A 16,250-nucleotide genomic window follows, 5' to 3' on the forward strand; every position below is an offset into this window, starting at 1 on the left:
AAACTGGATACAAAATTGTAAAACAAGAGCTATAGGAACTATTACGCGAAAAGATATTATGGACTTCGCAACGGTACCCAGGCTCTTGTCGAAAGTGCAAGGAAAGAGGCACAAGGGAAATGCAGAATAGAAGCAGGCTAAGGCTGCCGCCTCGATAGACTCCACGCTTATACGTTACCAGTTCTGTTGAGGCAGTGCGTTTATCAGATCGAAGAACAAACTTTGTCTTCCCCAGTGGTAACAGCTCTTCAATGCATCTGCTAATATCGGGGTGAATTTTCAAACATTTGAGCAGCATCAATATGTGTTGGTAAGTCGTTTTGTTAAATGCCTTCCTAAAATCCACCCAGGTCATTCTCATTTTCAAAGGCAGGTTAACAGATACATCTGCCAACAAGAAGATTACTTTTGCAACCCCATTAACCTCGATTGTAGCCACGTTGCTCGTATATCATCTGCTTAACAAGGTCCTTGATTGTAGTATTGAGTATGCTTTCATTGAGAATGAAGGTGAATGTAAAGTAAAGTGCCAAGCAAGATGTGCATGCGTGGAAGGTAAACGATTTCACCAGAAGTCGGACAGAGCATCCAGTCCAGGCGCCGAGTTGCCCTTCATTTTTTTAGAAGCGAGAAATGTCTTATCAGCGAGAACAGATGTTAGAACCGCTTGTTCTGCTAAATGCGCGTTGCAGAAACTTTCGAACAGTTTCATTGGTCTTTATATATTTATCTTTACTAGTCGACTTTTCATACATTTCACGCTAATGGCCATCGATTTGATCAGTTAAAGGTGGTTTCTCAACAGAAGAAGATGGTTTCGCATATAAAAGTGAAGGATTCGTGTCTTGTTCTCTTGAATTCGGCGAGAGCTAGTGCACGTATCCCTTCAATGTTTCGTTGCTTAGTAGTGAGCAGGATACCCTTGTTGAGTGTGGGCTGTTTGTGCCTGAAGTGATACCGGCTGTCGAAAGATGTCAACTTGGAGTCTCAGCAGCTTTGATGAGAGAAGAAAGGGCGGACATTGCAGTATAGACTTTGCTTTCGATATCGAGTAGACTACTTGTGTTTGTAAGATGTTCGCCAACGATCTGATTGATCAAAGCAAGGTATTGTGCTTTGACAAACGTTTTGCGAAACAGTAAGTTTAGCTCTTTCAACGAGTGTTTGGGTGCTCAGTAGGGAAAAACTGAGTTTCCTCTATGCTCCTGCCACGATGAAGATTAGTGGAGGGGCCATTTCCGCAGTTAACACATTTGGTGATGGGGTATCTTCGGATATCGATGGCGTTGTTGACGTAGCTTCCAATGCAGGTAGTTGTGGGGTACTTTGACATACCCCTTCGTGTGTCTCAATATCTGATCTCCCACTTTATAATTCTAATTCATCTAGAAATATATCATCCTGCGTCTCAGCAACTTGCGACTTACGTGTAGAATGATCTACACTAATAGCAGCCGACTATCTCTCTCTCCGATTTACATTTGCTTGTGGGTTATTGTTCCTGATCTCAATGGTTGTTGGAGGTTTGCCAAACCCGGTTTTCTTTAGACGTGATACTTGATCATATGTATAAGATCGGGATGCTTTTCGCAGCAGAGAGTGTGCATCTTACTCGTATAGCCAGTTATGGATGGGTCACTTGATTGGGAGCAAGTGACCAGGCCAACCTTTATTGGCTTCGCACATTGAAAGCACTGCAGAGGATTGTTTTGGTGCTTGCTCGAATTTTGTTGGGAAGAGCCTTGAGATGACGTTAGTGGTATTTTGGCTCTCTTGGAATAGTTGGGCATCCGTGGAAAAATGGTTTTGCTCTCCCATTATTTCAAGTAGAAGCGTCATCATGAATGGGGCGGAGTAACGTATGATTGGGTCGACTACTATCCGTCTGAGGACTGATAAAAAAGTATCTCAAATTTAGCATGCTTTGGTTGAACTCAATCAACCGCTGAGCTAGAACGGAGCCACGTTAGTCCATCTCTTTTCAGCGAAAATAATGGTTCCAGGGTATGGCACGCCTGCTAGTATTAGGCTCGGACATTTGGTTAGGTTTTGCCTGCCCTTGTGAATGTTATTATTATTATTAAGGAAAATTTATAAACATACCTCGCTGAACACGCATTAAATTCACTTGCATATTGATTTATTTGTTTGTAATCGTAGTTATTGCATTATATTATTGCCTAATTTTTTGTTTTTTCTGCCAACTCTTATTAATATTATCATTATTATAAAGGAATATTTATGTAGATACCTCGCTGAACACGAATTTAAGTCACGAGAACATTTTATTTGTTTATAATGGAAGTTATTGCATTATAATATTACCAAATTCTTAGTTTTTTATGCTGACGAATTCTTTATAACGGTAGCGTATCGTAAGACGATGATAGGTAGAGGTGCTCAATTTTTTGACACCGCAGAAGGGCTGAAAATTATAACAGTTTTGGCAAAAAATGATGGCAAATTTCTTACATTTGCCCAACATAGCAAAAAATTAATTTTCCATTTTTTGAAACAGTTAAGATTTTATCAGCCCTTTCATAGTAACTAAGCAAATTATATAATTGGGTTATTTAATAGGGTTGCAAATCGCAAATTGAAACTACAAAAGTGGCTTAAATACTGACATAAGATTTGTGAACGTCAAATAAGATAAAAAGGTTGGAAAAGGAAAAAATGAATTTTTCGTAAGGCTGTCCACAAAGTTAATTCACAAATGTCCCACCATTTTAGGCAACTGGTGAAATATTTTTCCGAATAGTCCAAGGTAGAAGCGAAAAATTTAACTTAAGCTTTAAAGTCTTATCTTATTTTATCTTAAAGTCGGTAACTTCAGCTTTTCGTACGGACGTATGATGAGATTCAAAATGTAACATTTTTTTACACTTAAAATAATTTATAAATAGATCAGTTTTCAGTATTTCAAGCATATTAAGAAATAATTAGTATATTCCTGTCTTTGGCGCGGTACCCACATTCATAAACTACCTTTGGGTATCGAAAAAACTTAAATACAATTTTTTAATAAATTATTTTGTAAATCAATCTTATGCATGTATCGTTGGTAAATGACGTTCGCAAGATTTTATATATTTTATTTTAAATCGGTCTTTTTATTATGTTTAAAGTTGTGGGTTCGATGCCTGCTTGTGCTTTCTGTCCAGCAATAATGTCACAACTATTAAAATTTAAGGACATAGTTCGTATTTTCATCGTATGTCGATAAAAGTTTGGTACCTCCGTTGGTGAAATACAAAATATAACATATGACATCAAGATACGGAAGAATTATATCGTTCATAACGATAAGTTAATCAGTTGTCCAGTTGGTAAGCATTGGTACGGAATATCATCAGAGGATATGGATAAATTACTTTTCCGACACACTTTTCTTCATGTCTTGGCAACGATGGCCGAAATGCTAATTCAAGATACTTCAAAACGTAATAATTTGAGTGTTTTACTGAAGTTCAGTACTTAGGAATACTGAATGATGGCATTGCTTAAAAGTTTATCATCGTATCGTTTTGGAATGATGTCACATATTACATTTAGTAAACAAACAGAAAAATACAAATATTCTTTCTAAAACACAAGATATTTAAGTCCTACGAGCAACGCAATAACGCAGGTTTTTTTACTAAAAATTTCAAGGCATTGAATGGGGCGGTAACGTACTGTGGCAGTAATGTCCGTGTAAACAGCACTAATTAATACCAAGTATTAAAAAACTACTCGTTGAAAAAAGACAATTCAAATGTACGTTTAATTGTGTGGCCATAGCTTTCAAGCTTAATTAGTTAATTTTTAAGATGCCTATGAACGACAGCTAAATTCATTACTAGTTTGATTCGGTACACTTATACTATCAAGCAACATTATTGCATAAATGTGTCACAAAAAACGCACGGATTTACATATATCTCTACGTTCAACCGTGCGTTTTATTTTGACACACAGATATTTAACAGAAATATATTTTTTCATTTTTTCCGAATATATTCTTGCGTTGTACTTTGGTTACAATATTTTGATTATTGATTTATTTTTATTGTTAGTAGTCAAGTTTCGTGAGATGCAAATAATATTGATTGTAAAAAATATATTTAAGGGTGTTTAACCACTCTATAAATGAATTTTACTTCAAACATTTAAGCCAGACCAAAAAATCGTATTTGTTTAAATCGTAATCGTATGTGTAAAACAGTTTTATTTTTTCAAAAATTGAAAATCATGATTTAATTTTCAAACAAAAATTACAGCTGATGTAACGAGTCATAATATTTTGGACGACTCTGTAGCATAAAATTAGTACAGATGCAATACTTTGAAGTATTAATGTCTTTTTATATTTTGTTAAACGTGTCCATTCGAAGAAACCAAAAGCTGTACTTTTAGTCGAAACAAATTGACCTCAAAACAAAGCTTGTGAAATTAAACCAATAAGTAAACCAAAAAGATTATTGAAACCATTTTTTTAATGAAAATTTGAGCGTTCGATGAATCATAACTCCGTAAGTATTAGCACAAAATTTATTATTCAAATTAAGATGAGCATTTCTGTGGGCTGTATTATGCATTTTGTTGAAATATATCCCCTTAAGGACCCACAATAAAAATATTTAGCTAGATTATAAAATTATTAAATAGCTAGACCGATTTCGATTGCTTTGGCAATCCTCTTCAGTAGCATTAAACTTCTTAAAATTAAAAAATCTTAAAAATCCGAAAAAGACCGCATCACCCTGAAACAAATAATAATAAAATATTACCCTTAAAATTAAAATTAAATTATTTACCAGATTATAATAATAAGAAATCTTTATGTTACACCCTCAAAAACAATGTAACTGCCTGCTTTCACCTAAAACACAATAAAATATTAAGTTTAAATCCTAAGATAGGATTATCGTTATGAATATATCAAATAAACTAAGGGATTAAGCCTGAAAATAAAATATAAGATAAGAAAAGTTGTAAATATAAAATAAAAACAAAAAATACAGAAATAAAAAATAAAGAGAAAAATAGATTACCAACAAATTAAAAATTTTTATCCTCGGTGTACCTAAAACAGAATAAATAATTAGAATTTAGAAAAACCTGTAACTTTCCAAAATAAAATTAAATGAAAATAAGCAAATTAAAAAACAAAAAATAAAAATAGAATTAATTAAAGAAAAATAAAGTAAGTATTACCAAATGAAGTAAAATGGTGTACCTAAAACAGAAGAAAGTATTGATTAGCGTACCTAAAACAGAATAAATTATTAATTAGTGTACCTAAAACAGAAGAAAGTATTGATTAGTGTACCTAAAACAAAAGAAATTATTAGTTAGTGTACCTAAAACAGAAGAAGTTATTAGTTAGTGTACCTAAAATAAAATATAAAATAAATAAATAATGAGATTGAAGTAAGCAAAATTATAAAGAGAAATATAAAACAAATAAAAATACAAAAAAATATGTTGAAAAATAAAAAAATTTTTACCAAATGACAAACTGAAACAAACAAAAAATCAAATTAAGTAAAAATGATAAGCAAAATAAATAAAAAATAAAAAAATCAAAGATCAACAAATAATAATAGGAAAGAGAAATAAAAAATAAAGTTGAAAAATAGAATAAAATATAGTATCTCGAGACAACACAAATGAAACAGGTAACTAAAAGAAACACTGCCCAAATTGTGTTGTTTTTCGATCACCATTCGATCCCTTCAAATAAAACAGGTAAAAAGTGTACACCGTCACTGTTAACTGTTAACCGTTAACTGTTTCAGGCTTAATCCCTTAGTTTATTTGATATATTCATAACGATAATCCTATCTTAGGATTTAAACTTAATATTTTATTGTGTTTTAGGTGAAAGCAGGCAGTTACATTGTTTTTGAGGGTGTAACATAAAGATTTATTATTATTATAATCTGGTAAATAATTTCATTTTAATTTTAAGGGTAATATTTTATTATTATTTGTTTCAGGGTGATGCGGTCTGTTTCGGATTTGTAAATAATTTTTTAATTTTAAGGACTTTTTTAATTTTAAGAGGTTTAATGCTACTGAAGAGGATTGCCAAAGCAATCGAAACCGGTCTAGCTATTTAATAATTTTATAATCTAGCTAAATATTTTTATTGTGGGTCCTTAAGGGGATATATTTCAACAAAATGAAAAATTTATTGGAATACACACCAGTCTCTTTGTTATGTTACAAGCTTTGTTTTCTGTGCCAAAAGTTTTGCGATAAAATATACATATTTCGAAAGGTACGTTAAAAACTTTTGTATACCTCAGATTTATGAAAATAGTTTATGATAGTCTATATTCATACTCTGAATCGCATCAATGTTACCATAACAAAATATAATTTTTGTTGAGACCCTGGACTAAATAATCCCCATGTTTGATTCTCAAAATTTGTAACGTTTTGTTGGCTTTTTGCTATCCAACTTTATCATGCAAGCTACAACAATAGATTAATATAAATAAAAAAACAATTATAATTGATTTCATTATCTAAAAATGGAGGTAGTTTACTGGAAGATCAAGGTACTTCAATATCAAATTTCAACAACTTTTCAGGCGTTTAATCTTAGGTTGACTTTAAAACTATATTTATCCATAAAGCTTTTCAAAGATTTTGTAAAATTTTTGATTCATCATAATGGAATAATGCAACAAATAGATAATGGAATAATTAAAAACAACTAAAAATAAAAATAAAAACTTTTCGGGGATGAAAAAGTTTGTGCATAAAAAGTTTATTTTATACATTTAAAAAAAAAAAGTTTTAATTATGAGGGGTATAAACTCGGTATTAAAAATTACTTTCATGTTCAAAAAACTACACCCCGATGCGGGAGGCTGTTTTTAAAGTGTATTTAACACAGAATTTTTACATTTTTTCAAAATCAAGAAGCTTAAATTAAAAAATGAAAGGGTTAAAAACACTTAATAAAGAATTGCCTTTAAAAATTTTACTCTTTGTAAGCGTTAACATGATAATACAGGCAGACTCAAATCATTCAAGTAAGTTTCTTTCTTTTTTACGGAACAAAAATCGGAAAACTGATTGATCGCATGTTACAAAAATTAAAGTATTATCATATTTTTATTTTGAAATTTGTTCACACCGTATCTTTTTTTCTTTTTATGCAAGGAACCCATGCTAATTAATTTTGAAACTTTTTGAAAAATGCTGTAGTACTTTTTTCTGTTTGTGTTTGCTCAAATATGACTTCAACATGACAAAATTGTACATTTTCGTATTCAAATAATTTTTAGTGCAAGTTATTACTGAAAGCCTGTGATTTTTAATATAAAATAATAGTCAAAAATGAAAAAAATACTTAATAGCTTAATTACTTGCAGAGTACAATTATTTATATAATAGTAAAACTTTGACAAAATATAAATTAATGAAAACATATATTATGAAAAATAAAACAGTCCACATTAAATACCACAATGGGAATGGAAAATTCACTAAAATGTGTACGAACTTTACATTCAATAACGTATATGAGATTTATTTTCAATAACAAAATTACGAGAAAGATATTATTTTACAAAGATAAACTCGATGAGAGTATGAAATTATTATTATTAAAGTTTTCTGAGTGCTAAAAATCGATCTCCAAAACAATACTTGTTTTTTTCGAAAATGAAACATGTTAATTCGTCAACTTTAAAAATATTATAATAAATAAAACTGATAGATATGATGTGTTGTACGTTCTGTATTATGTAACAGGGGCAATGAAATAAATTACCACCGTTTGAAACTAAATAAATACGTCATTTGGATGAAATAAATGATAGATGTAGCATGAGTGGGCATTAAATTAAATCCTAACTGTAACGTGCGATAAGGAATTTCGTTCAAGAAGTTTTCTTTCCCCACACAGTATGGCTTGTATAGAGAAAATAAATTTGCGGGAAATCGGTTTTTCTCTTTAAAAATAACAAAAAAATTTTTTGATCTTTTTGAAGCAATGCGTTTGTCTTGAAACACTTGTATGATTTAATAATTTAATATGTTAGTTTTCTTATTCTTTTTTTTCTTTTTTTAAAATAAATTAAGAGTCATGAAATACATAATTGATTTTAGTTTAGGCTTTAAATTTTACAATGAAATAACGAAGCTACATCAAAATAACATTTAAAAGGTAATATTTTTTTGTAAATGGATTTTCTGAGAGAACACGTTCTTAAAAAACATTTTAAAATATACAATAAAAAAAAAGTAGTAAATAATATCCCCAAAAGGGTTTTCTAATTTATTATTTTTTGATGAAAAATATTTTTTCTTTTCATCCTCATAAGATAATGTCAAATCATTTGTGAAAATCGAGAAACTTTAAATGAAAAAAATAAGTCGCAACTACTTTTTTAAAAGCCCACATTCTGTAGCTGCAAGACGGATTTTTACATTTCCCAACTTCTGATGCAAAGTCCAACTTTAGGTTGATCATAAAAAAAAAAAGTTTTCGATTGTATTCCTTATTAAAAACTTTTTTCAACCATCTTGTGTGTTTCAAAAATTGCATGGAAAATATTTTTGTTGTAACCAAGTGTCAGCTGTCCTTGAAAACGTTCTAAAAAAAACTTCATGTCTGGTCAGGTTTTTATTCAAAAGCCAAACAATTTTAAACCCTTCAACTAGGTATGGATTGACCTTGTTATGAGTGGAGCACATTGCATAAATGTATGCATATACAGGATGTTCTGTTATTGACTGCAGATCGTTGGCCTACAGAATAAGCTCATAAAGACGAAGGAAAAAGTTATTTACTAATTTTGGATCTGAGCCCTAATTTGCGAGATATGGCTATGGTACAAATCAAAAAATTTAACCATTCACAGTGTTTGAAAACCTGGTAGGCATACACTATCTTATTTGGAAGGGACAGTTAAAAACTATCAAATTTAATTGGACAATAAAAATTTAATACATTAGCAATTGTTATCTTTATTTTTCGCATTTAATTATTTACTTGTCTCGCTTGTTTTTCGATTAGTATTTATTTGCCACTACAGTTCACTTAGTTATAGGCTGGAATTGTCTTATTACATAAAAAAAATGGGCTGTCTTTGCATACTTTACATACGCAATAAACTAAATAATAAATAACATGTTGATTCTTTTCAAATAATTTTATAATAAAAACAACTGAATAGAGCCGGAGACGGTCGTTTCATCAATACGTATGTTTTGTGTAAATTTATTATTATTCAAAATAGCTTATAGATTATTTACATTTCTCTATAACAAAAGGTCATTCCATTGGTTTCAATAACGAACGTAGACCTTCAATACCAACAAAAAAAATTATGTAGGAATTTACCAAATTTTGCATTTTCTCAAATTAGTTTTCCCACAAATTCAAGAAGCGCGTTTTATGGAAATTTTCAAAAGTAAATGAAGTATGTTAAGCGTGGTATCCAAATTTCAAGATATTTCCAAGCCACAAACGGCCAATGGCAAATGAATGAATTATGAAATATTTGTACATTAATCACAGCACAGATTACATTTATCGCAGGAAATTACAACTAATACTAAATAATAATAAAAATAAACCCATCTTATCACAGTTTTCAAAATCAGTAATCTTATTTCACTTTTTCAGTTTTAAAAATCATTAGTTCTCCTTCAAATTCAAGGAAAGCGTTTTTCGGAATTTTTCAAAAATATATGACGTATGGTAAGCGTGGTATCTAAATTTCAAGCTATTATCAGGCTACAAGCGGCCAATGAAATGAATTATTATCTAGGAATATCAGTAATAGTAATTATTAACCAGGAATATCAGAAGACTGTGAATAATGTAAGCTGTGCTGTGATTAATGTATAAACAATTCATTGTAGTTTGTAGCTTGAAAATAGAATCCAAATTTCATTTGGATACCACGCATAGCATACTTTTTATACTTTTAATTTTCAACATTTCCGAAAAACACTTTTCTTGAGTTTGTAGGAACTTACGATTTTTAGAAAATGAAAAAGTGGATTAAGATTACTGATTTTGATTATTGTGATCGATGGGTTTATTTTTATTATTATTTAGTATTAGTTGTAATTTGCTGTGAATATTGTAATCTATGCTGTGATTGAAGTACAAATAATTCATAATTCACTCATTTCATTGACCGTTTGTAGCTTGATAATAGCTTAAAATTTGGATACCACGGTTAACATACTTCATTTATTTTTGAAAGTTTCCGAAAAAAGCTTTTCTTGAGTTTGTAGGAGAACTAATAATTTTTAGAAAATGAAAAATTGGTAAATTCCAGCTCGACAATCCTACGCAGTTTTCTTCTAGATATTAAAGGTCAACGTTGGTTTTTGAAACCAATGGAGGTCACATTGAGCATTTATTACAGAAGAATGTAAATAATTTATAAGCTATTTTGAATAATAATAAATTTATACAAAACATACGTATTGATGAAACGACCGTCTCCTGCTCTATTCAGTTGTTTTTGTAATTGAATCAACAAACAAATTTCAACTTGTTTTGTTATTATTTCTTGGAATATACAAAATAGTTTTTTTTGATGTATGTTAAATGGATTGTAAGACGTCCTATTTAGCTTAAGTATTAACACAATACCATCATAGTTAAAATATAAAAAGTGGGCGGGTTTGATCAAGTCCAATGAAATCATTTATACTTAAAAAAAAATCCCTTCCTCAGTTCAAAGTAATAAAATAAAATAAACTTATATCTACTTATTATCATTGGCTACTGATTATCGAATGATAGTCTGTCAATGAACAAATATATCAATTTTTGCCATACCTGTAGCGCCCAAACTAGGGTTCAAATCCAAAATTGGTAAATGACTTTTTCATTCGTCTTTATGAGCTTATTCTGTAGGCCGACGATCTGCAGTCAATAACAGAACACCCTGTATAATTACAAAGATAGGTAATATGAAACGAATTACATATTTAACAATTGCTCTTCCTTTTTGGTAACAAGTTCCACTCTCGCACATATCTTGATTATCTTCAATGTAAATACCCTTTCATATTTAAATTCATCTGAATCAACACTTTACGAACTATTATATCATTTGTGATATTAGTATACGAGCACCGACATAAATAAATTAACAAACATCCCGCCAAAGGTGTACACGCACAAATTCCCATTGTTGTTTTTAAAATGGATTTATTTCAATGAGGATCTAAGCTCAACAAAAATTCCTTAATGAAGATGACAATATACAAAATTAGAAATGAGAAATGAGTTACTACAAATGAAATTCTACAATAACGTCAAATTCTTCATGTTAGATTACCTTATAAACACTGATACTTGTAAAAAAACAACACTGATTTGCTAAAAAATTCTTGGCGTTGTTATAAAATAATATACATGTAGTCGCAGAAGTAAATTGTATTCAGACAATAAAATGGAATAAAATTCTTAATTTAAAAGTCCAAAGCTTTTCGACTATTTACTAGTTCTATTGTTATAGAACTTATACTATTTATTTTAGTTATACTATTTATTTGAAGACCTTTTCGATTAATATTTGTAAAGTTGTAATTTATGTAACAAAGAATAATTTTTTAAAATTTTAACAAGATACATTTTCTTTTTAAGTAAGATAATGATAAAATTGAGTTTTATTTTATTTATAGGCTGAATCGAATGTGGCCAATAAATTACTCTCTACATAATGCTTAAAATTTGAAATACCAACATTAGAAGACGTTTTTAATTTTATTACTATTATTTTTTTAGTAAAGTATATTTGAACGAAGATATACCAAATTGTTTTGAAAATATCTATAAGTCGTTGTATACCAATTATTTGAGAAAAAATACAAGGTATATAATTTATAACTTGAATTTAAAATGTATTCAGTCAAATTTCAAAGAACAGTATATATGTATATAATGTAGAACAAAAATTATGTATATATTATAGAAAATAAATATTATCCTGCTTTTATAGAAAATATAAATTATGTCTGTTATTTGTTATTTTTGTCCCTATTTTCCCAATCAAAATAGGTTTTCATTAACGAAAAAAAAAAAAAAAAAAAAAAAAATTAGTAACGCAATCCACAATTCAACAATGTGTTGCGCTGAAATTCATACTATAAGTACTGATATAATATCGCATTACCCTGAAATTAAAAAAATATGTTGTTTACCCGATGTTAATTTAACATTGGTGCTACTATAACAAAAGGTGCTACGCCAATTTATAGAACTCCTAGACCCAACACTTATGCATCACAACAGCAAGTGGACGCTGAACTCGATAAATTGATTGATTGGGGAAAGACACTACTTGTGATTGTACACTAAAATGACGGTAAAGTAAGAATTTATGTGGATTATAAAGTTACTGTCAATAAAATGCTTCAAAAGCTCAGTATCCGATTCCTTTGGTAATACATATTGCTGAATCTCGGGCATTTTTATATACAATAATTTAATATAATGTTGGATGATGAAAGTGCAAAAATTGCTGCGACAGATCGTGGTAATTTTTGGGTAAAACGGCAATTTTTTTGTTTTCTACTGCACCTTATTTATTTCATGCAGTCTTAGATTCAATTCTGAGCGATTTGCCCCTAGTTGTGCAGTATATTTTGATGACATAATCATTTTCGTAAAACCAAAAATGGATGCGAGGAAAACTTAATAACATGTTTAACGCAATTACAAAGTTTGTTGAGGCCGCAGTTAGCCGCTATTGAAATTTTACAATTCATAGTCATTTTTATTTTATGGCGTCGCATCAAGTTTTGATGAGACAAACTATATTTATTTTTTTACATTACTGCCTTATAAAAAGTCAATAAACATTTATGTAATAGTTAAATTATGTTTTTGTTAGTTAGTGGTAGTATTTTAAAAAAAAAGGGCTTGACGACGGATTCTAATCTTGAATCTTGTCCTGTACTAGTTAATCGTTCCGAAACGTTACCGCGCAAATTGTTTCTATATATATTAAAATCGCTGTGAAGAGTTTGATGAATTATTATAAAATTCTTTCGTCAAACGGGTTCGTCGATTTCGAGTTTTGAAGTGCGATTCCCTATCCTGTTATCCTAAAATTTTCCACGTGTTCAGGACTCGTGCCATTCAGGGATCCAGTTTCGACGGGTAAGTCCCAGATATTTTAATTGCATCAACGATTGTTTTATATATTTTAGATATTCGACAGCATATTTAAATAGTAGTAAATTCACAGTCCACTGATTCAAGAAGTTGGCGGAAAATCCAACATACAATATTACAATAAATGCAAAAAAATGTAAATTTTTTTATAGAAAAACTAAATGCTTGGGAACTATTACTTTATCAATATAAAAACGATCTGGAAAAAAACTCACTAACTCACTTATGAATGGTTAAATTTTACAATCAATTTATTATAAATACAACTACATTTCTGGTTAAATTAGTTATTACATAAACATGTGAGGCTTAATTGGACAGAAAATTACAAAATGCCTTTAAAGAGTTAAGTGTGATTTGTCAAGCGATAAAGTAATATAGTAAAATACGCCCGATTCGATTTATTTCTCAAACATTATCCAAACTAGAACAAAAACACGGCCATTTAGATGAAGAAAGCACGGCAATAATCTGGGCACCAAAAGTCAATATTTATACGGGTGTGAATTTGCTTTGATTACCGATAGTAAACCGTTAAAACCAATTTTCGATCCAGGTAAAAATATACCTGCAATTACAGCATCACGTTGAACGCACGTTAAATAAAATTATGTATCGTGCTGGTTAACTGAATAAAATCATAGATTATTTTTCACGCCAACCATTTATCAAAACTGGAGAAAATAAAATCGACGAGATTTTTAAAATTTGTGATATTACGGTTAATACATTGACTTTAGCTGAACAAACGGGTACATGGAATTACGCCTCGAAACTTCAAACGAAGAGGATTTACAAGCTCTTATCAAATAATAACAATGACCAAGAAGTTAAAAGGTATAATATTCTTTACACGAAGGTTATTATAATGCTTGGTCAAAGGGTGGTAGTCCCACGGACACTACAAAAATACGTTTGGAATCAATAATACGCAACACATTCTGGAATTGTTCATATGAAAGCAATGGCCAGATCAATCGTTTACTGGACGAACATTTATCGAGATACTAAAAACTGAGCAAGGTCTTGTAAGGCATACGCAAGCCTTCAAAATAACACGCCACAAGTACACGTGCATCTATGGGAGCACTCTACAGAGGTATGGTAAAGAGTATAGATTGATAACGCCGGTCCAATCGACGGTAAGAAATTTTTGATTGTCATAGATGTACATTCCAAGTGCTTAGAAATTAAAATTTTTACGAAGAGAGCAACTACGGTAACACTCATTGAAACATTAGAAAAAAAAAATGAAAACCAATCAATTTTCAAATATTCTGATTTTTATGAGTTTTTACATGTTAATAATGTTACACATCAAACCACTAATCCACATTCGCCATCAACCAATGGTCAAGCAGACCGAGCAGTACAAACATTCAAGGGATAGTTATACGCATTGAAGTTCTAGCGATCTACAGATATTAACGATATGGTACGAACAATTACACACACACGACCCACCATTGTTAATTGCGGTTGGTTTGATAGTGGTAATTTTTTTATGCAAATCCTCCGTGGTCAATGGTGTGCTTGCGCTATATACTGTTGAGTGATAAGCTGCCATTCTTTATTGATGAGATATAGCGAATCACAGGGATCGTGAGGTCTGAGGAAGTTGGTTCCTGATATGTAGCATATTCCAACTTACTGCCCAGGTTGGCAATTTTTAAGTCCAAGAAGTTAATTTCGGCGTTATACTCTTTTCCCAAAGTGGAGATTATTTTAGAATTTAAGTAGTTGATATATACCAAAAAATTATTTAATTGCATATCTGTATTGTCGAAACAAATAATTATGTTATCCACATATCGATAACAGAATTCTATATGTTGCTTGGGCCCGGCCGGTTTGAATTTAAATTAGATTCGACTAAGTTTTTTATATAAATATTTGATAGCAACGAACTGACAGGCGATCCCACGGATAGGCCAACCGTGGCTCTGTATATTTTGTTGTTGGATACGAAATAATTTTGCTTGAAAATAGTTCGTAAAGTGGAAGTTATTTCTGTTCTTAAAATCGGATTCCCTTTTTTCTTTTCTAAAAGATCCGAAATGATGTTTATACATTATTTTATCTTATTTCCGTAATATATCTTTTTTATTTTAATTGTGTATTTTAAATCGACTTCTTCTTCTAAAAATCCTAGCTATTGTTATTTAATTTTATACAATTTTTACGAATTTATGATTTATTTTCAGTAAAACAAGACTTTTTGAATTTGGTAACACATTCCTGAAAAATACGTCATCAGAACTACGACATAAAATAATAGGGTTTAAACTCTGTTTTTCAGATATCTGAGTAGAGCGGAGGACTAATGATATACAAACTGAGATGATTGAAATATACTTCACAGTTTCAAAACATCTTTAAACATTTCATTTTAAATTAATAATACATTAAAATAAAATACTAGTGGACTAGGCAAAAGAAATTTGAAGTCTTTTCTTTAAATCCTAAATTATGGAGCTCCACAAAGTAACGCTCTCTACAATAAATTATCTACAAAATGCAATTATATCGAAGAAAATGAAGCATTATTTTAAACTAAGAATGAAATCAAGAATTCGGTTACGCTTGCTTTGTACAACAGTGCTTAAAAAAGAAGTATTACATCAAGTTTGTACAAATAAAATAAAAACTACATCTATAGCATTCAATATGCCTTTAAAAAGGGAAGAGACACTGTGGTTAAATAAAGATATTAATTCATGGTTGCAAAAAAGATATAACATTATGATATATGTCAAAATTTTTCATAGTGAGTTGACATCAAAACTAGATCACTTTAATTGTGCCAGGTGAATGATCAAATTAGAACCAAAATGACCACAAAAAAAATATATCAATCTAAAGAACAAATTATAAGATATTAAACATAAAATCAAATTAAAATTTAAGCAACAATTTTTCACCAGTGACATTTACACATCAGACCGGAAAAACCTCAAAGAAGTGTCATTTAATGATCAAGAAATACAATAATTGGACAAAGGTCTTCAATGAGCACCCGAGACTCAATTTCAAAGATACGGAAGAAGTTTTAATTGTGGAGTCGGAAATTGCGCACACACAGATTAAATTAAAAAAA

The 16,250-nt window shown here is 30.2% G+C and overlaps 2 protein-coding genes across 2 annotated transcripts in view; both read left to right on the plus strand.

Moving 5' to 3' along the window:
• The window catches only part of LOC123302110, a 160,009-nt gene extending 148,291 nt beyond the window's left edge, over nt 1-11,718 (plus strand). Inside the window, exon 4 of the mRNA XM_044884898.1 lies at nt 11,659-11,718. Coding sequence (XP_044740833.1) covers nt 11,659-11,704 — 46 coding nt within the window. The 3' untranslated portion in view covers nt 11,705-11,718. The remainder of the gene's footprint in view (nt 1-11,658) is intronic.
• Nucleotides 1-16,250, plus strand: part of LOC123302819 (lachesin-like) — a 1,791,741-nt gene that overhangs the window by 802,501 nt on the left and 972,990 nt on the right. The window lies entirely within an intron of this gene.

Source organism: Chrysoperla carnea, chromosome X, assembly GCF_905475395.1.
Source record: "Chrysoperla carnea chromosome X, inChrCarn1.1, whole genome shotgun sequence".
In the NCBI taxonomy this organism is placed as follows: domain Eukaryota; kingdom Metazoa; phylum Arthropoda; class Insecta; order Neuroptera; family Chrysopidae; genus Chrysoperla; species Chrysoperla carnea.